Source organism: Melanotaenia boesemani, chromosome 5 (assembly GCF_017639745.1).
Source record: "Melanotaenia boesemani isolate fMelBoe1 chromosome 5, fMelBoe1.pri, whole genome shotgun sequence".
In the NCBI taxonomy this organism is placed as follows: Eukaryota; Metazoa; Chordata; class Actinopteri; order Atheriniformes; family Melanotaeniidae; genus Melanotaenia; species Melanotaenia boesemani.
Genome location: NC_055686.1, coordinates 13,624,012 through 13,644,987, shown reverse-complemented (window position 1 = coordinate 13,644,987; position 20,976 = coordinate 13,624,012). Strand labels below are relative to the sequence as shown.

The 20,976-nt window shown below is 37.3% G+C and overlaps 1 protein-coding gene and 1 long non-coding RNA gene across 2 annotated transcripts in view; one reads left to right on the top strand and one right to left on the bottom strand.

The window, feature by feature from the left end:
• The window catches only part of nlgn2a (neuroligin 2a), a 213,751-nt gene that overhangs the window by 86,266 nt on the left and 106,509 nt on the right, over positions 1-20,976 (bottom strand). Inside the window, exon 3 of the mRNA XM_041984710.1 lies at positions 16,222-16,275. Within this exon, the coding sequence (XP_041840644.1) occupies positions 16,222-16,275 (54 nt within the window). The remainder of the gene's footprint in view (positions 1-16,221; positions 16,276-20,976) is intronic.
• Positions 699-19,960, top strand: LOC121639476. Its single transcript, XR_006010169.1, has 3 exons — positions 699-822; positions 17,241-17,247; positions 19,950-19,960. It is a non-coding gene; the product is annotated as an uncharacterized LOC121639476 (long non-coding RNA).

Below are 20,976 nucleotides of genomic sequence, written 5' to 3'. Positions count from 1 at the left end.
GATCGGAGTTCTTTTGATGGTTCACTTAAGTTCTGATATGCATTTTATGTTTTAAAACAACAATGGCGTTCAGTACGGTTCAGTGTCTTTATTAGCTTGTGGAAGAAAACGAAGAAGTAATTCGATCGGCCTCTCATCCACTTCATCCAGTGAGTGTTGTTTTTAAACATGGCGGTTACTACACAAACTCAGCAGAAATCCGGAAACTTGTAATCCCAAATTGACCAATTATAAGGGAGTACTTTCGTGCAACCTTCAGCGCAGCAGGGGTGCATGTCAGGTCTGGAAGAGGTCGGGCCTCCGCAGAGCGATGCAGCACCTATGGCGGCGACACAGATGCCGCGCAAGTATAAATCCACCTTTTGATCCGAAGCAACGTACAAGTAAGAAGTACAGAGGATTGTTTTGTTTTTTTTGTTTTTTTTTTAACTTCAACTGTGTTTTATGGAGTGATCACAATAGCTTAGCTTTATGCAGCTCAGCTACTGGAAGCAGAGAAACAAAACTCAATTTTAAAATTGCATTTTTACTAAGTGCAGTATCTGCAGGATGCTCCAAACTGAAAAACTAATCTTTGGATAAAGATAGAAATGTTTGTTTCTGTTGTACCAACTCACTCTCCAGCACCTATTGTAGGGTTTGTTCACATAGTCCATTCAAAATGATAAACTACAACCCTTCTTTCTTTCTTTCTTTCTTTCTTTTCAATAATGTCTAGCTGCCAGTATGTCAGTGTAATCATGCTAATCCCATCACTCCAACTGATACAAATAATCTTGCTCATGGTTTTATCCCATAAAACTTGACCACACAAGGCTTTATGTGACTGGAACAATGTTAATAATGACTCCTCCATCCATCCACATGCTGGTAAGTTGTTTCCCATCTAACCACTGGACAAATAAAGAAGGAACTTCAAGAATGGATGTTAAAACATTAAACATCAATTTGCACATGTGAAGATGCATTGAGACATGTGCAGCAGCATGAAATCTGCCAGTCTGCATTTTACTGGACTTACACTTCCCAATCCAGAACAAGCAATGTCATAATTACTCCATAGAGGAAAAACATACTCATTAAAATGGCACCTGCTCAAATGATGCTTTTAATTCCGAGTTTTGGTGCTTTCAAATAGAAGTGAAACATTCAACCTGCCTAGTCTTCATATAATTTCAAATTACCACTTAAGCTTTTAACGCCTGCAAATAAATGACACAAGCTCATTTTTTTGTGTTATGTTTTTAAAAAGGGTAGCAGTCTATAACTTTTGCATGTCTGTTCATATGTCTGGAATAAACTGTGTGGCTACCTCTTCACATTTAGGTTTCAATGTTGGAATTAAATTATAAAGCCATTTATCATTACAAAAACTGTTTAGAAAATATTGCTTAGCCTAATTCTCTGCATTTATTTTTAATTTTTATAAATTATACATACTTAAAAGTACTACATGTTATGGGAGGGCTTGTCACTGAGCTAGCCTGTATAAATGCATGTGTATTTTAAGGTTTTGTGTTCGCACATATTGTGTATATCTATAAATAAAAAAGTAATCAACTATCCCCCAGTGCTCCTCCTTGTCTCACTACTTCGTCCTGATGCAACCTCTCATTATCTCCGGTCCACTTCCCTCCCTGTCTCCCCTGGCCTCTCTGTCCTCACCACTTCCCTTCCACTATAACGATCTGGTCATTACTGGGACTGCTGTTCCAGCCCAGGTTTCACAGGGCGTCTGGGGTGTAATTGGGACAGAATGAATATGAGTGTGTGTTGCCATCAGGCCTTATTGACTGGGATTCAGGGGCTGGCTCGGCCATCCCCCCTTTAAAGATATGTTCGGATTAAATCTTGAATGTATTGCACCCACACTTATATCCTTTTTACATACACATTTACATGAAAGCCTGATTCACATTTAACAGATTGTTTGCTGGAAATAGATAATGAATGGCCTTTTTCTTGAGTGTGTGTGGTTTTGTTTTTTTTTCCAACTTTTATTCTGAAGTAAACTTAAAAGTCTTCATTGTTAACATGTGCAGAAATGTGTTTGCATTTCAAAAAGCACAGGCTTGGTTTCCCTGTGGCTACAGAAACACTGGAAACTGCAAAATACCTGCAGACCTGATTATCCAGGAACCATTTCTATTCAAGTCACACAAGAACTGAATGTATGGAAGTAACTATCAGACTGTAGGAAATGTCCATGTCATGCACTGGTCAGCTTTATCAGTACTGAAGCGTTTGAAGGATGTCTTTCTGTTAAGAAGTAAGATCCTTTTTCTGTATTGTGCCAACGTACTTCAAGCAATATGTCTCTCATTTCTCTTTGCATGTATATTAGTTTACACATGAATAGTGCCTGTTGATGTTGTTATTTTTTACTAAATATCATAAAAAAAAGGTCATATTCTTAGTTTATTGCTTTGAAACCTAAGATTGTGTTAACTTAGTACTATCTTAGTAATTTACAATAAAAAGTTAAATAAAAAAATAGTAAAATAGCAAAATCTGTTTTAATTTTAATTCTATTTATTGTACATGTTTGATCACTTATTAACACTTTAGGGACCACTTTTTAGTTAACGGCAAAAGATGTAAGACAGATAAAACCACTGTTTATGTTCTGTTATATCTAGTCTTGCAGAATACACATCACCTTGTAGGCGTTATGTATTCTTATTCTATTTGTGAATTCCAGCGAGAGCAGCGAGAAACAATAATGGTGCAGAGAATCTCAGCTGTCGTCTCCATTCAGACACCAGCGTTCCCATTAAGTAACGTTGTCAGCTCTGTCAGTACCCACCACTCGCCATCTCATACATAACAATACCTCCTTAATTGGAATGCTCCCCCAGCAGTTACAATGCAATCCAGGTGAAAACACAAGCACAAAACAAAATGAGGGAGACAACAAACCCTGAAAAAGCCCTCGTCTGGTAAAATATTTTTGTAACTTAGCAAAGGCAACTTTGGTCAGCGTACAGTATATCAGCAGAACTTTGTATGTGTGTGTGTGTGTAGTGAGAGAAAGGATTCATTGTTCCTGCTGTTCATGTCAGTGCTGTGTGTGCGTTTCCTGTAGTGTGAGCTGTGATCTCTGAGATCAGCCAGGAGGACGGCTACGTTTCACCACAGGCTACATGTGTGAGAGCTGATTTGAGCGGTCGTTAATCTGTAATCACAGTTTCACATGTGAGGAGATTTTCCTGTTTGTGCTCTGTCTCACCCCAGCGGGAGTGTGGACTATCAGTAGCCACATATCTTTCATGTCCTGACAGTTAATCTGATGGTGGAGCTGAAAACTCTACTTGTGCTCCAGAGCCTTCAGACCTTCTGCTCTGACTAGTTTTCCAACATAGATTCACTCCTCTCACACGCTTTTTTTTCTTTCATGCAACTAAGCCAATTAAATTGCTGCTGAACCTCTTGGTGTTCGAAGTTCTCTTTAAATATGACTGATACAAGTTGTACTTTTACCCTTTAGTGATGCAGAGTGCTATTTTAATTTTCCAGTTTAGTTCCAGAAAACAAACAAATGTACATGCCAAGAATATTTTCACCTTCTTAACCACAACATACTCTTGAAAAAAAACATCATTTGTTTAGTTCACATTTATAGTGAACCACCATAAAAATGTTTTAAAGTCCAGCTTTTTTTTTTGTTTGTTTGTTTTCCCTTAACAGATGGTTTCTCTTTTGCACCCTAATCCATCATAATGTGGAGTTTATTCCTCATTCAGAGAAACAGTTTACCAGGTTTCTCCAGCTCCACTCACTGGCCCGGTTCCATGGTCTTTTTTAATTTTTAGAATCAAATAAATTTGGATTTAAAGTATTCTCCGTCGCATTTACATGGAAATAGTCATTTCGAATTAAGGTTTACATGGAAAACACTTTTAATCGCCTTTATTCAGTTCCGCTTAAGATCTGGGGGTTGGGAGGGGTTCTGATTGAACAGTGGGTGGACGTGATGTATTTATGTCTACTGGAAAAACACAAACACCAGCTCCTGCTTCTTTTCATTTAACCACACAATAAGAACCATTTTTGCTTTTGATTTTAGTTTTAAAGCAGCAGCTCGAAACTAGCATACGACTTCACTTTGGTCAGCTGAGGAGGAGAAAGGAGAAGAGTACCATATGGAATGAACGTATACATGATTGGGGAATTGTTTAATTCAGATTTAAAATCAGAATAAACTGGCCACTTACTTCGGAATGGTCATTTTCATTCAGAATTGGGTGTTTACAAGATCATTTTGAAGAGGATTAAGTTTTATTCTGAATTAAAGGGAAAATACAAACTCTCATGTAAAAGTGGCCATTGTCTTGAACTACAGTTTGTCCTCTATTTAGTTCTGGCTAAAACCCGTCTTTGCTAGCAGCTGTTAAACATGTATCAGATAATGTTAATTATTTACAGCAAGGATGTCCAATTCCAATTAACTGCAGTGCCAGAAAGTCCTACCCAGTTGTTGAGTGGGTCTAGTAAGATGTTAAGGTTGACTGTGTCAAATGCAGCACTAAGATTCACTAATACCAGGACTGAAAGGTTTCTGCTATCTGTGCTCAAGTGGACATCATTAAAGACCTTAACCAGAGCATCTCAGTGCTGTGGTGTGGCTGAAAACCTGACTGGTAGACATCAAACCAGTTATTAAGAGTCAGGAAGTTGTGTAGCTGTTGAAAGACAGCTTTTTCTATAATTTTCCTAAGAAATGGGAGGTTTCCTATCAGCCCGTAGCTGCTCATGAGCGACGAGTCTTTTCAGTAGTGGCTTAATGACGGCTGTTTTAAGGGTCTGAGGGGAGACACCTGAAAGCAGAGATGTGTTTACAATCTGTAAGATATCTGAGGCCATGCATCATGAAACATTCCTGAAAAACCCAGTTGGCAGGCTGTCAAGACAGCAAGTTGTGGATTTCAGATGGCCAATCATCTCATTCAGGTTTTTAGGACTGACTTAAGAAAAGTGTGTCATGGCGTTCATGTCTCTGAAAGGACACCGTGAGGACATATATCCTGCCCCTGGCATGGAAGCACTGACTGACTGTCTGATATTCAGAATTTTGTCAGTAAAGAAAGAAACAAACTCATTACAGGTCCGGTGGGACAGAAGTTCCAGGTTTACTGACAGGAAGATTAATTAGTCTGTCAACAGTAATGAACAAGGCATGAGCATTATTACTGTTCTCAGTAATGATGGCAGAAAAGAAAGATTGTCGTGCATTTCTCAGCACCAGATTATAAATCCTCAGTCTCTCTTTATAGATCTCAACGCGAAACTGCAGCTTTGTTATTCGCCACCTGCGTTCAGCTTTTCAACAGGCAGAACTCAATTACAAGCTGTTGAGATCCGTTTAATTTGCATCAAGTGAGCTGGAGCAGAAAAAATATCTAAAAACAGCAACCCTTAGGGACTGACACTGGACATCCTTGATTTACAGCAAGTTGAAGAAAATTAAGCAAAAACTGTCAGAGTACCACTGCAATTAATTAACAATTAAATTATTTATAGGTAGGATATAGGTAATATATGTGTAGGACAGCAGGTACAGTGACATTTAGTCGTTAAGACAGGCATAGCAATGATTTCAAATGCTAAGCACGGTTGTTAATGGATGGATGCTCACTATAACTTTGTTAATATTCCTATGGTGAAGTAGTGTTGAGCTCAATAACGGCACCTAGTGTGGAGGATCAAACAGATACGGATCATAAATAATACATTGATTTAATATTAAAGTTCTTCTTTTATAAAATGGTGTTGTTTATAAACCTTTAAAAAAAATAAAAAATGAGCCAAATCGACTCAAATTCCATCTGTACAGTAAACAGTAGTATATAGTGTATACATGGTGATGGAATAACTATAAGCACTGGTCAATAGTCTTTGTACTATCATGACCTTGTTTTCTTTGGTGTTATAAATCCATAGCAGCACTTTTCTTCAAACCAGTATGTTTTCATCCTTCACACACAAGTCTGAGCTCATCCCCTATAAAACTGTGGCACGGGTAGTTTAGGCTAAGGCAACTGAATTGGTTGAACAAAATCTATTTAAAACTTGTGGTTAGGTCTTATCTGACACCACCTGGGTCTCTGCAGAATGCATTTGCCCTTGTGAAAGACAAAACACACTACCTAGTCCAGTCTTTGTTGCTAAATGACCAGTCTTGTCACCCACTCCTCACAGGTTCAAGATAATGTACTTTAAAATAAATATTTTTCAAAATGTATTTATTTATGCATGATATTTTGAGATGTTTTTTTTTTTATTTATTATGATCAAAGTATTGACTACAATTACTGAAACTGAAATGAGACGCCTTAATCGTTATTCCCAAAACTCTTTGTAACTAATGAGGCACACACAGCTGTGTCAGGCTCTAATCTGTCACTAAGTTTTTCAGCCCTCTCCAACCTTTCCAGCACAACCTTACAAGAATATGAAGAATAGAGCAAAAGCCACTTTGAGAAGGTAAGTTGTCACCGACTGCCAGCTCTCCTTTGTCAGTATAACTTTTTAAACTGTATCAACTAAACCTGAACTCATAGTGTGTAATTCGGCAGTGCTTCAATGATATCACTGATCTCCATGCATCCTGGGAGGTCTTTCCTGCAATACAATTCTAAACTTGATTTGTTTCAGTGAGCACTTTAGGTTTATTGATTCGGATTAAATAGACCCACAAAAGCTGTTGGCTTGCTCCGGGAAATTCGCTGAGGTCCAGCAGTTGAAGAGGAACTGAGCCAGCCTTCACTGTTGCGTCCCTCAGTGCCTTATAGCCAATACACATGTCAATAAACATAGCCAAGTTCAAGACCAGAGACAAAAAAAAAAAAAAAACAGCCAAGCTTTTCCCAAGCACTAAACTAGCTGACGAGCCACAAGCCACTAAAACACTCCTTTTCCCAGTTTCCTTTTTTTTCTGTGCTGTACCTCATGGTACCTAAAAGTCCTTTTTATCTCCAGCTCTTCCTTGGCCTCCCTCCTTTGCCTCCTCTTCACTTTCTCTGCTTTGTCAAAGGGCTTCAAGCTCAATAAAATACTCTATGTCAGCGTGCGATGGAGTAGGTGTATTCAACATGATATCGACACAACCTTGACATGACGTGGGTTGAGCGCCGAGGTAGCAGGGATCCTTCAGCAGCACATGACCGACAGGCCCACCGAGAATCAAAGTGATAGAAAAAGACAAGAAATTGAGGCTTAGTAATGTTAAAATAAAGTTGCTTTGACAGTCCTGTTGATCCTTTCTTGCAAATGGTTCCGTTTTGTTCTCTTTTGGGGGTTTTATGTGCCATCTTATCCTTCAACATGGAGAGTATTCTGTGGCTGGCTATAAAAATTCCTCTTTTTCATAGTTTGCAATGGTTTTCATTTTCTTGCCCAACATTACTTTTATTTCTATTTTTCTTTCATATTTTTTTTTATAAACAGGACTACTCAGTCCAGCCCTTGTGCAAACATGTTTTATTCAAAATCCTCTTATGAACTAATTTGTACTCAGCACATAATGTAAAAAAAAAAAAAAAAGTAAAATAGTATGTATTTTCACACTTCTTATGTCCTGCTGTTTGCATAATTTGGAGACTTGATGGGAGAATGTATATTAAACAGTGCATTGAATATTAAACAGAATCCATAGTGAGAGTCAACCAGGAATTATAAAGATTTAGCAGGAGACTATATCTCCAGATGCTATTAATTACGTGAAAAAGATAAAAAGGTTACAGGCATCCATCCTGTCTTATAAAATAATGTACTGAGTGAGTAATAGGGAGGACGTGTTTCAGAGTCAAAGGGGAGAGCCTGCATTGCCCACAGGCCAGCAACTGTTAGCAGAGTAATAACCAGGGTTGAAACACCTCATAATATGGAAAGATGTTAAGAGGCAAAAAGGAGGAGGAAATTAGTGAAAACATGTTCAGGAAGAAAAAAATAGAGACAAAACCCTGAATGTGTCTTTTACAGACAATTTCAGTCTACCTAATAGCCTTCCCCTGCTTTTTTAAACATATTTTTCTTCATTTATCCTCACTCTGCTTTTCAAAGCCCATTTACAGAGCCTCCCATAATATTATATTACCAATAATCATTTGAAATTAACATCCTTAACAGATAACAAAAGCAGCCAAATGACATAGTATACATCTTCCTTGTGAAAATTGTATGACATCTAAGCCATTTTCTGCTATTAAGCAAGCGACATTTTCAATTAAGAGACATTAATTCAGAGCTGATTCAGTGAACTGTGCTCACTCATGCAGCCAGTGGAGAACAACTTTCTGCAGAGACACTGTTACAGGCTGTTTATCAACAGATTAATGCAAAGCTATTGTTGTGCTTTGAGTATTCAGTGATCAGCAGGGACAATGCATTTCACACATAAACTTTTACTAGCATTTAAACAGTATTCATATTGAAGACTATGTACTGTAGTAAATATTCTGTTTAGACGTCAAAGAAAAAGCTGTGAATACATTAACCTGGCCATTGTTGTTATATTGTGATCTCTTATTGTTCATCTATAGTATTTGGAGTCATCATATGCAGAGACTAGTTGGGCCACGTGGGTGTAGAAGCAATCAGTTTAATGGCTCTTTGTTCATCCTTTCCCACATAAAGCACTGTAGAGTTGTTACATTAATGTTCAGGAATATTGATTACTTTATTCTGTCAGACTGACTGTATCATATAGTATTTTACTATACTGTAATTATGTTTTAAATTATTAAGAACTGTTTCTTGTAACCTTTGAAAGACTGATGACCCATTGAGGGTGACCCATCAGCTCCTCCATGGTCCTTGATCAGGATAAAATAGATATTTCAAACAGATAAATGGATGGATGACGCTTGCAATGGGAGGTTAGCAGTAAAGTATGAACGTGTTGGTTATCTGTAGCCTTATGTGGATTCTGCATGGAGTCTCTTTGGTTTCCTCCCAAAGCCCCTAGGCAAGCAAGCATGCATAGTTACCTTACATTTATTTACCAAGTTCTTCTGACAAACCACTTATAAGTGAAGATATTCAAAAGGACAATGTGAAGTTCAATCCTGTCAAATGAAAAACTTGCCAACTTCTGAGTAAAGTGGGAACTCTGTACCTCATGAGCCACAGCCACCCCTGTTCTTCTTCCTCATCCTTGTCTGCTCTGAGATGCAGGTATGGCTTGATTTCGGTGCAATGACAAGCTGGTTGTAGCAATAATAGATGCCAACAACAAATCAAGTAAACACCATTCTCAAATGATTCATAGTGCAGAAGCGTATAGATTCCCACATGGTGGTTTAAATGTTGGTGAACAGAAGTCAGAGCATCCACAGACACGAGACTAGAATTTTGAAAAGCATTTTTTTTTCCACCTAAGTCATTGTTCATTTTTGCTTTCACTTGTTGAATCTTGGATGTTGGCATCATGACTACTTAAATCAATTAGGTTTAGCTAGACTTAGGCATTTTAACTATCAGGTTAGTTTTTAGCACCTTTTTACACACAGCATTTCACAAAATGTTTTTCTTTCATCAATTTAGATTCTTACAAAGAGCACATATATTTTTACCGTATACATAAAGCACTTTTATTTTTTTTCTATAATAACAGGAATATCTGGAGCAATGTGGGAGTAAATGAGTTTCCCAAGGACAATTTGACACATTGGGATTGAATCATCAACCATCCGATTGAAGTACAACCAAGGCACCCACCGTGTGCCAATGAGGGGCCACATTCAAGGCTGTCAGGTTTGAAATATAGTGATTCATCATAAGTCATCTTTAGTTTTTATTTGAGATGCCAGGGATCCTGACAAAATGTGTATGAAGCCATCTGAGTGAAAACAGGTTTTTATCTTTGTGTAAGACCTGGACACCCGCCCAGGGAAGCCTCTGCATCTAAACCAAACCCTCTACAGAATAAAGCAGGAATAGCAGATGGATGAATGCATTCTTGTAAATTAATCCTGTGTCTGAAGTACAGGTGGACTCTGAAACTGTGACATTTGTGACATTCATAGACTTAATCAGAGAGGCCAGTAGAGCATAGGCCGTTAAATACTGGTATGGACTAATCCTGAGAAACACCAGAAGAAGACCCTCCGCCACTGCTGAGGTGGCATTTCTGTATATGTGAAAGCAAAACAGATGGGAGTCAAGGGAGTCTAGAAGGACGTTTGCTGTTCATGGTTGTTTGAACAGCAGTGGAAAACTTAAATTTTGGTTAAAAGTGAAAGCGAAGTTCACAGAAATGTCCTTCACGGTGATTGCCTCTGTCTGTGACTGTCTGTGTGACACTGAGGGGTGAAGTGGTTGACACTGTTAGTCCACTGATGGTGGTGTGTTTGCATCAGGAGGAACACCAGACATAGAGAACAGAGGAGGAATGACATGCTGTCATAGAAGAAAACACTGGATTTTATTCACCACAACAAAAACAGGTTAAATTTATTGAACAGTTGTCAATGGGGCACTAAATTGTACATATCCATGTTGCTGTCCAGCTTAACGTGACACAACGGCTAACGTTTGTTATGCTAGTCAACGATAATGGACCAAGAGACAAAGAGCTACGCTGTTGCTAAGAGTTAATGTCTAATTTAGTAGACATTTCAAAATGTAACAAATGCTCTTAACAGAGCACCGTTGTGACCAGGAAATAAAAATTATTCAGTCTGTAACACAAACAGATCACGTACATGTTGCCCTGCAGTCTAAACTAGTTAAAACAAAGCTATGTCTGACAAAATAAAAAAAAATTAACATCCTTTGCAAAAGTTTGAAAACTATTTCTTTACCAATTTTTGATCAATTATTATAACGAGATTTGCATTTTATGTCAGTGTGCGTTTTTAATTATTAAAATCTGTTTCTGTCAAATGAATCATAGTTTACATTGATGCACTCATGTCTAATATGAAAAACAGAATAACTTTGAGACCTCCAGAAAACAAACCCATGTCAATAACTATAGACCCCCCTCTAATGTTGTCAGTCCAGATATTCATGCTGCTGTTTATGTTGGCAGATATAGGGGATTAAAACTGGCCACCTCAGTTATGACAGAGCTGTAAGATGGCGCAACCCACAAAAATGACCTCTGATTTTTTTTTTTTTTTTAGTATCTGATTATTTTATTAGTATATCTAATATTTACTGCAGGCATTTTACTTTCTTATCAGTTACACTCAGGTTTCCTGCATAAAAGATACTGATCTCTAAGAGATGATGTCATTAATTTAAGCAATATATTGATCTTCTGATGTTTGACGCCAGGAAAAAACATTTATCTGCAGTAGCAATGTTTTCTTACAAGTTTAAAACTCTGTGCTGGAATCAGTACAGGGGAATTTAAAGGTGTCTTTACATTTGATTTGCAGACATGTAATATGTTTTCCTAATACAAAATGATCCAATAATTAAATTTCACACTCAAACTTTGTAATTCCGCTGGTAATAAGAGAAAATGTGTCAGCTGATATTTTACTAAATCTACAAACCTAAATATTTTATATCAGGTACGGTTTGTATATTTGAATATAATGTGATTTCAGTAACAAGCCCACCAATAAAACTCATCTGGCTTTTCGTTTCTCTTCAAGTTGACAGGACATTTCAGCATCTTTCAGCTGATTGTTTTGTCTTTTTTTTGGCTTATGGTTCAGTTATCAAGTTCTGATCAACCCACCGTATGTTTCCTGTCCCCGACTGAGTGATGGCAGACAGGTAAAGCTCTTGGAAGCTAAAATAAGGGGCCATTTTCAATAGCTAAAGAGCAAAACATTGCTAAATGAGAGTGAATACTGAGCTAAAATCTATCAGATGGCAAGAATAAAATGCAGTTTATTGTTAACTATAGTAAACGTTGTATTTACAATCAAATCTGCTCTTTATATGGATAAAAACAACACTTAATGCTAATTTGAGGGATATTTCGTTACATCCCTTTCATCTATTGATAAGAGATTAAACAGGATTCAGCTCCACTCATGTATTTTTCTTTGACTATAATTATATTCCAGCCTTTCAGCAGAGGTCAATTGTTCCAATAAAGGCTACAAAATTAATTAAAAAAAACTTGGAATCAGTCATTTTAGTTTAGTGGCATTCAGAACAAACAAACTGAGTTGTTATATGAGCTAAGAAATTAAGAGATTTTCCAGGAAAACAGTTTACGTGTGAGCTGATACTCAAATTCATGCAGATTATTATATTTCTGTCAAAGAGGCTCTGCATCATTATACATGTAACCTAATCTAGGAGTCAGTTTTCAGAAAGATTGAAATAGAATAAATAGGTCAAATTATTGTTTAATCAATGTCAAATATAAAAAGAAGGAGAATCTTACCAGGAGAAATGAAGCAGGCAATATTAGAATCACTGGGGTAAATCAAAACCTTTTATTGCTTTGACTTCTGAAATAATTTCACTATAATTTAATACACAGATGAATGAAGAGGATGAAGAAGCTGACTGTGTTACCAGAAAAAGCTTGAGTCAATTCACCATAAAATCTAGATGCTTAAAGTTTGAAGAATTACATTTAGAAAAAGAAATAATTAAGCCAGTGATTAAGTCATTTAGGACATTACCACAACATACGTGACACTTGTCACTTTGGTCCTTCATCTTTTCTTTGATGACTGACGTCTGAGTAAGAAAACCTAACATCACCTTGTGCTCTACAAATGATGGAGTCTCAGTTCACTGGTTGTAGCAAAATCTAATGAAGTACTTAATAATTCATTATAATTAAACTCAAACACCAACTCCAACTGCAACTCCCAACCTCTCTGTTTTCCTATTATTGGAGCAGCATAAGCTGCCATTATATGAATGTTAGGGGAACACCCCTTCCCTTTTACGTATAATCCATATTTTAGAATATGAAATACATAATTTTATTATTCTCATTCAACTTCATGTTAGAGCTGGAAATTATATAAAGAATATCAGTGTAATATCAGTTATGGCAAAAGGCTAAATGGAAGGCTTAAGACCTTTTTCATAGAGGACAAAGGAGGATTAGCACAACTACAATAAAAAAGCTACATTCCAATTTTGAGAAAAATCATGTTTTGTGCACATTTAGCAACAACCCAAGATGCACATGTGCAGAAATAGAGTCCAGCCCTTGTTAAGAAATCTGAGATTAAAGCAATATACTGAGAATTTGTTTATATGTTTTCTTGTATTGGGTAGCCATAATTTATATTATACACTGTTACAGAGCAATTAAAAAACTCATCTATGACTTAATGAAAGATTTACACAAATGCTACCTTTTTTATACATTTTTCATCCTAAATAAAAAGTACCTAAACAAGAGCTGTTGTTGGTGCCATTTTTCTTCCCACCTGATACGAAGTGGAAACAATAATCTCATTTGATTGCAGGTAAATTGTGTTTTAACAGCTAATTCCTGCACTGCCCCGATAACCGACATGTGATGCAATTTCTAATTTAGTTGTTGATGGAACATTTCCTTTCCCGTGTGTGTGTGTCTTTGATTTTTCTGCATGCGTGCTTGAAGTGTTTGAGCATTTCAAAGAGAGGTGATGTTCTTTCTGGTAGAAATACGTTCCATGTTTGGGGCTCAGGTGGTTCTGGGTTATCTCTGATCAGAGCCGACATGGCGCATGGCGAGAATCAAACCTTCTTTGTCTCTTTCTTGATTTAGCTCAATCTCACTCTAGTTTCTAATCCCCTCATCTTTCACCCTGCACATGTGCACACACACGCTCATGCGGCGAGCTGTGCCGTATGATCTATCAATCTTTCTGAACATCGATCCTGAGTAGCAGCGTGGTTCAATGGCCTTTGCTTTCTCACACCGGAAGCAGAAGAAGAAGCAGAAGCTGTGTCTGAATAAAGCGATCTGGAAAAGACAAGGATGCTTCGATAGTACAGCAAAGCATAAGCTTTTTTTTCTTTTTACCTGAATTTAAAACCTTTTGATTAGCTTTCTGCATTGTTTAGAATACACTGCTTCAAAGATGTGAAAAGGATGCTGCCAGAGGAATAAAGACAAAATGGTGGACAAGCTAAACTGACTGCCGTTTAGAGACAAAGGGGTTTATTGTTAAAACTGTTGCAGATTATGTAGTTAGAAAATAATAAGTAAGGAACATGGTGAGAGATTCTCCTGCTTAATGAAGATTACAGTGTGTTCTTTCTGAATCTGGTTCCTAACAGTAAAATCTTTATTTGTGCAGCAATTCAAGCGAGGAGCAGCCTGGAATCAGAGGCTATAGATCACAGCTGTGAGTGTGAGCATGAGCCAATTCCACCGGGGAATTACTGAAAACGACTGCTCACCGTGCTGTATTTTTACACAATGTAGCCTGTGTAGCAGTCCTGCTTTTTACGCTGCATTGTTTCCAGGGTAATAATGGTACCTTTCGGGATTCAAATAAGCTGTTTGTGAAAAGAAAATCTAAATCTCCTGGGTTGAAACACAGTGGAGCTATTTTTCACTATACTGAACCCCTTTTAGATGCTCCTTTGTAGCCTTCTCCAGTGACAGCTCGCAGGGTTATAGCCACCGAAACAAGGCTTGTAGAGGATTTGAATAACCTTTTGGCTTTTGACATACTGATTCTGACAGTTCACTCAAAAATGTGTGAGGTTTTCAAGCGTTTTTCTTTTATACTTTGAGATTTTGCAACCAAAATAATTTTAAAGGCTGTCTTCCAATGTCAAATTCTGTATGAACGCTATATAACTTGTGAAGGTCAATCATCTAAAGGAGAAAAACTGGAATTATTAGAAAGAGATGTTGCTCACGACTCCTTTGTATAAAATACACTGCATTTTCCACCTAGAATTACATCTAGAGAGGTTGGAAAAACCTTAGAAACAGCAGTTATGTTACTGTATGTGCACACCTGAGTGCCTGAATACAAAATTAGCATAGTAAATCCTAGGGACATGGGCTCATGGCACAAGCATTTCTAAAATCCTGGCTACGGCCCTGGTTACTGGTTTAACTAATGAAAGTTTTTCAGGGGATGGTTTCTACTTGGAAGAGTGCATCACCTTTATTTCACAGCTCTGTAAATCAGTAACCTTCTGCAGACAAATGAGATTAGAAATCTGCAGTCAAATGAGGGTAACTGTACTGTATGATGATGAAAGGAATACAGTATATAAAATGGGGGTTGGGGGGCATCTTGCTTGGGATTAACTGTTTCAAGTGCTTTGCTGACTGTGGCAGCTCAAAAAGTTGTGTCTGTGCCAGCGTCTTTGATCACCAAGAAAATCCCCTCGTGTCAAACTTCCTCCGATTCCCAACTTCAAAAAAACACTCAAATCAAAGAACATCACGCAGCAAGAAAAAGATTCACCTGCATAACCCTCAAAAATAGCATTGAGAGGAATATGTTTCAAAATATCACCAGTCTTTTTTTTTTTTTTCTCAGAGAAACAAGTCCAAAAGGAGGAGGAAAACTGGGGGACAGAGGGCAGAGATGAAAGTGTGGCTAAAATTGCCTCCACAGTGTGAGTGCTGCAGGTAGGAGTAAATGAAAGGCAGACTGGGAGTTGTCTGCCCTTATTCCAGCAGCCAATTAGACCTATATCGTCCAAAGTGGGGCACAAGTGTCCTTGGATGTCCCCCTTTATTTTTCCTCTTACTTGATTTGATGTTATGATCATTGATTTGGAATATGGATAGCTTAATATTTGTGTAGATCCTTATTCAATACCAATTTTATCCTTGAGCGGGAGACTGAGGCGCAATAATAATGCCTCATTGTGTAAGCTGGTTTCAATGGGTGCTTTGTTGCTCAAATTCTCGACAACAATTTGGTTTCAGGGACAATACTGTTAGCTAGCCAATGTATTTTCAAGGGCACAGTGGTGATGGTGGCGTCCGAGTTCCCTTTGTCATTTAAGAGCAAGATAGGCACCTCTGGAAAGCACTTTGGATGGCTTTATAATGGCAGTCCAGGTTCTATTAGCCAGGCTTGCTCATCCAAGGTTACATAATGCTAATGATTTGGATTCAAAACACACTTTTCTTTAATTGCAGTAGTAAGCACATACATTTTCAGCAACACATTGGTATGCATCTCATATCCAAAGTCCCACCAAAGATGTTCGACTTGTGTGCAAGCGTGTATGTGTGTGTGTGAGTGCTCTCCTCTACTGTATGTGTACACATCCCCCAAAAAGACTTCAAAACAAGAAAAAAGGAAAAACATGCAACAAAAATACCTTCATCTCGAGGCTTGTTCATTGAAGATTCATCAGTTTTTTTTGTGAGCGGACCTAGGGTTAAGAAAAAAAGGGGGGAAAAAGAGAAAAGAGAAAATTCAAAAAAGATTACTGGCAAAAACCGAAAAAAAAGAATATCAAAAAAAGAAAAGAAGCAAGAGCAAAAAGGACAAATCAGCAAGAGTTCATGTTTGCTTATTGTGGTTTTTTTTTCTTTAAAAAGAGTACAAAAACAAAAAGCATCACAGACACAGATTTATCACAAGAAAAGACACAAGATCAAAGAAAGCTGTTTTGGATGTGGTTTCCTTTTATTCCCCTGCAGAAGAAAATGGCTGCCACCGTTTATGGTCCTTTTGTCTCTTTGTCTCTCTTCTTTAAACCCTGTTTGTTCACTCAGTCTACCTTCCTGTGAGCTAATTGGTTGGTGGGAGGGCAAAAGGTGAATGCAAAATAATAGCCACAGTGTTTTGAAGAACAGGACCAGCCTTTTTTTTTTTTTAAATTTTAAGACAAAATAGAAACATGTTACAAAAATTTGTTTTTGTTTGTTTGTTTGTTTGTTTGTTTTTTTCCCAAAAAAAGGGGGGGAGGACACCTGTAGAGAAAGGATGGCAGGTTTGGGTCCTGATCCTCAAATGCCAAGATTTAAACACTGACATCTCAGCAGTTAAAGCACACAGGAAAACATTAGTTAATAAAACCTTTAAAAAAAGACACACTGGACACAAAGACACCTTTAATTGGGTGGTATTTTTGCACAGACAAAATGACCCTGTAATGGTAAAAAAAAAACTAAACAAACAAACAAAAAAAAAAAAACACATGTTAAACATGTCTCAGATGAAATAAGGAACAGGTGTTCCAGTATTTGAGTGTGTGAATGTGTGTGTTGTCATTGTTTAGTGGTTAAACTAGAGAGCTATTCCCCAGGCAGGTAAATAATTACATAGTACAACAGCAGCACATCAATTTGAAATGACAAGTAAGTGTGATGCTAATTGCACAAAGGAGTTCAGGTAAAAGGTGAGTGTAATTTGATCCCCATCTGTCCTCTGCCCACTGGCTGTTTTGTGGTAAATTACAAAAAAAAAAGCATCTGTGAGAAAGGGAACAAGAACAACAACCCCCCCCCCCCCCCCCCCCCGATTCCCCCAAGTGTTCCTTGACTTCATTTTCACTAACAGGAAGTAAAAAAAAATCAAAATTTGCCTTGTTTCTATCATCCACAAGTTTTTCTTTCTGTCTGGCTGCTTAGTCATGTACAGACGTCAGAGAAAGGAATCAAGCACACAGTTCAGTTTTTACTGGCACTATACTTTACATTTTGTCGGCCCCATCTATAAGATGGTAAACGCTTATTGAAAACACTCTTAACATTAGTACCCAGAGAATGAGCACTGCGACAAAAATATTTCACCTTTCACCACATTTTGCTTTCATCTGATGAATACACTTTGAGAGTTTGAGCTTTGAATGTAAAATTCTTTGATGAATATGTTAAAGAACAACATTAAATATAATAAGATTGAGTAAGTGGAAGTTTCTGCTATGTACTGGAATAAAAACATTGCCTGTATACTTTGCAAGATGGAGGAACAGCTGTAGAGTACAAATTAAGAAATAGACACATGCAGTATGTGCCTACAGTCTAAAAGAATGCTGCACCTTCAACACATGGGCTATGACAAGAAAGGTCACTTTGAAACGTTACGTATGTCAACTTATATCTATGTCTATGTCTTATGTCTTCAGGGATCTTTTTACAGGCACTTCAATCCAGAATGAGTTACTCACATTCAATGATTACTTTCATTTGTTGTCAAGTGATTTTAAAATGATCGTTTTGTACAATATGTCCTCTATATATTAGTATTTGCCCCACAAATGACAAAAAGACTCCATTTGTAGGAATTTGAGGGATACACAAAGCAAAAATGGGGAACAACCAAATACAATCAGTTAATTTCCCGGCAGTAAATAATGATGCTTCAGTGAAATGTCTAAAAAAAGAGAGAGTATGACTTGATGTGTCTATCTACTTATGCATGCCTGGAGACCCCACAGTTATCAAGTTCACATTTTCATAACAGCATAAAAGCAAACAGTAGAAGTAGGTTTAAAGATCTATTCTTATGCCACTGGAAAGTCTGTTCATTTCTCTTTTAAATGTGGCCATATTTGTAAGGAAAGTGTATTTATGGGATGAGCAGATAAGTTGTTTATGTGGGTTGCACCCATGAAAAACTAATTGTTAAGTGCTGACCATCAGGTGTCTGATTGGTGCCTGGTTAGCAGGAAGAAGACTCTTTTAGCCGTACTTGGACATGTCTATAAACCCGACTCGACAAATTTTCTTTCACAATTAAATAAAATGTACAGATTTAGTAAATGTTAAAGTGAGTAATTAAATAACTGTTTCCTTCACAAGTTAATTTTAGAAGCCACAGGCATCAGTTTACATCATTTACTGGCAGGTGCTACTTCAGGGCAGAAGTTATAAAGGTTTTGTGTTATATCTGCGAACCCAGGAGCTGTTATCAACTTCAAAGTTTGAAGTTTAACTTAAATATCAAGTAAGAAGAGTAAGAAGTAAGAAAAGACACCATGTAGCTGACCTTGTAAACAATATACTCACAGAAAAATAACTTGTTTTTTAAGAAACCTTTTCCTGCTCAAAGAAAACCATTGTTCCTTTTCAAACAAAAATGAAGGAATATAGTTGGGAGGTGGGTATAGTCAGGGCTCAGAAAAAAGTGTAAAAATTGATATTGTTTGACATCTGAGATGTTCTAAGATGAGATCTCACCATTTCTCTTTATATTGTACACCTTGGACTTCCAATACAACTCTGAGTCCTGTCATCTGCAGAAATACTCAGATTACTCTGCAGTTGTGGGGAGTATCAGTGATGGACAAGAAACACAGAGAACTGGTTAGTCAGTTTGAGAGATGGTGTGTGTTGACTTCAGGAGGAACAGGAGTAAAGAAAACACTGTTTACATCCGGGGAGTAGAGGTGGAGGTGGTGGAGGAATACAAGTACCTTGAAGATAAGCTAGACAACAGACGGGACAGGAAATGCAACACAGACATCTACAAAAAATGGACAGAGCAGACTACTTCAAAAGAAAGCTAAAATCATTCATTGACTGCAGCAAGATGTTGCATCTTCTATACGTCTGTTGTGGAAAGTGCAATCAGCTTTGCAGCCATTGGCTGGGGCAGCAGCATCAGAACCAGAGACTTAAAGAGACTGAGGAAACTGATCAAGAAGGCTGGTTCTGTGCTGGGGATAACTGTGGAGCTGCTGGAGCTGATTGTTCTGAGAAGAATGCTGCACAAGCTGCTGAAACTAATGGAAGATTCCTCATATCCTCCCCACAACAGTAAGGGACCAACAGAGTGTGTTCAGTGAGAGACTTCACCAAGTTGTTAAGTTTTTTTTTATAATTATTGTTTTCCTAAAAAAAAAAAAAAAAAAAATACAAAATTGCAATTTCCCCTCTGGCATTAATAAAGTATTCTCCTTCTATTTTCCTTTAATTTAATTTCACATCTTTTGTAAATAGTTGGTGACGAGCAGAGCGGTTTGATTCAAGCTGTGTGGGACATAAATATAGGTAGTTTTCCTGACATTTCAAAACTAATTTGACCCAATCATAACAGCTAATGAGATGATCGATATAATGAAGATTCAAACCCCATGAACCAAGACTCTGTCTGCAGGAACCTTTGGATGATTGACATACTAATACTAATCATTATAACAAACCCAAATCAGCGGTTGGCCTTTGCCTGTTTAGTGAAGTTCATTAAAGGATATAAACAGACATCCTGTAAATCATAACTACCTCTTTCATTACTGTAAGGTGTAAGACTTTTGTACTTTTTAGTAATTATAATTTATCTCCTCACTGCATAAAGTAACTACTAAAAAGTATTTCAGACCTCCAGTTATTTACACTTTCCTCCTCTGAGTGAAAAAGTTTCCGTTTTTCTCTCCTTTTTGCTTTTTTTCTGTGTCTGTACTGCAGGCCGACTTTGAAGCTGCTTATATAAGGCTTCACTATAGCTTCACTTCTCCCGACGGCCAAACACTCACACACACAAACACCACACTTGCTCAGCTCTTAACAGTAAACACACATGCAAAGCAGATGCATGACACAGACTGGCATAGAAACGAGTATGAAAATGCACTTTCATTATAACACATGTATGTAGCCAGTGTGGTTAAATAAAAAGAAATGAGAGACAAAGATGTAATCAATAGGTGTGCTATTTCATGAAAATGTAGCTGTTTAACTGCAGTAGTGCATGTGTCTGAAATTGTGGAGAAAGGCACAATGGAACTACACGTAGACAAAACTTCTAACACAAGGAAAACAAAGTGTTCAACTTCAACATTAACACCATATGTTCTGTTTGATTTGTATTTCCCTTGGAGCGAATTTGAAAAGAAAACAAGAGATGATCATTGCAGAAATTAGTAGCCATGGACAGAATGTATCAACACTTTTTATTCTTCAGTGTAGTTTTCATTAAAGCTGACATGAAAGTACATTTTATGTGTTATATAACAATATAACAGTACCTGGCAATAAAAAAGTTGTTTACAGTTCATTTCCTCAAAAAATCCAAAAACTTAACTGTTTTAGAAGAAATGATTTGTCACAACTAAATGTTAGAGTTGGGATTTTTACTTTAAAAACAATCAAACCAATAATGAACCACATAAAAAAAAAACCTTCAT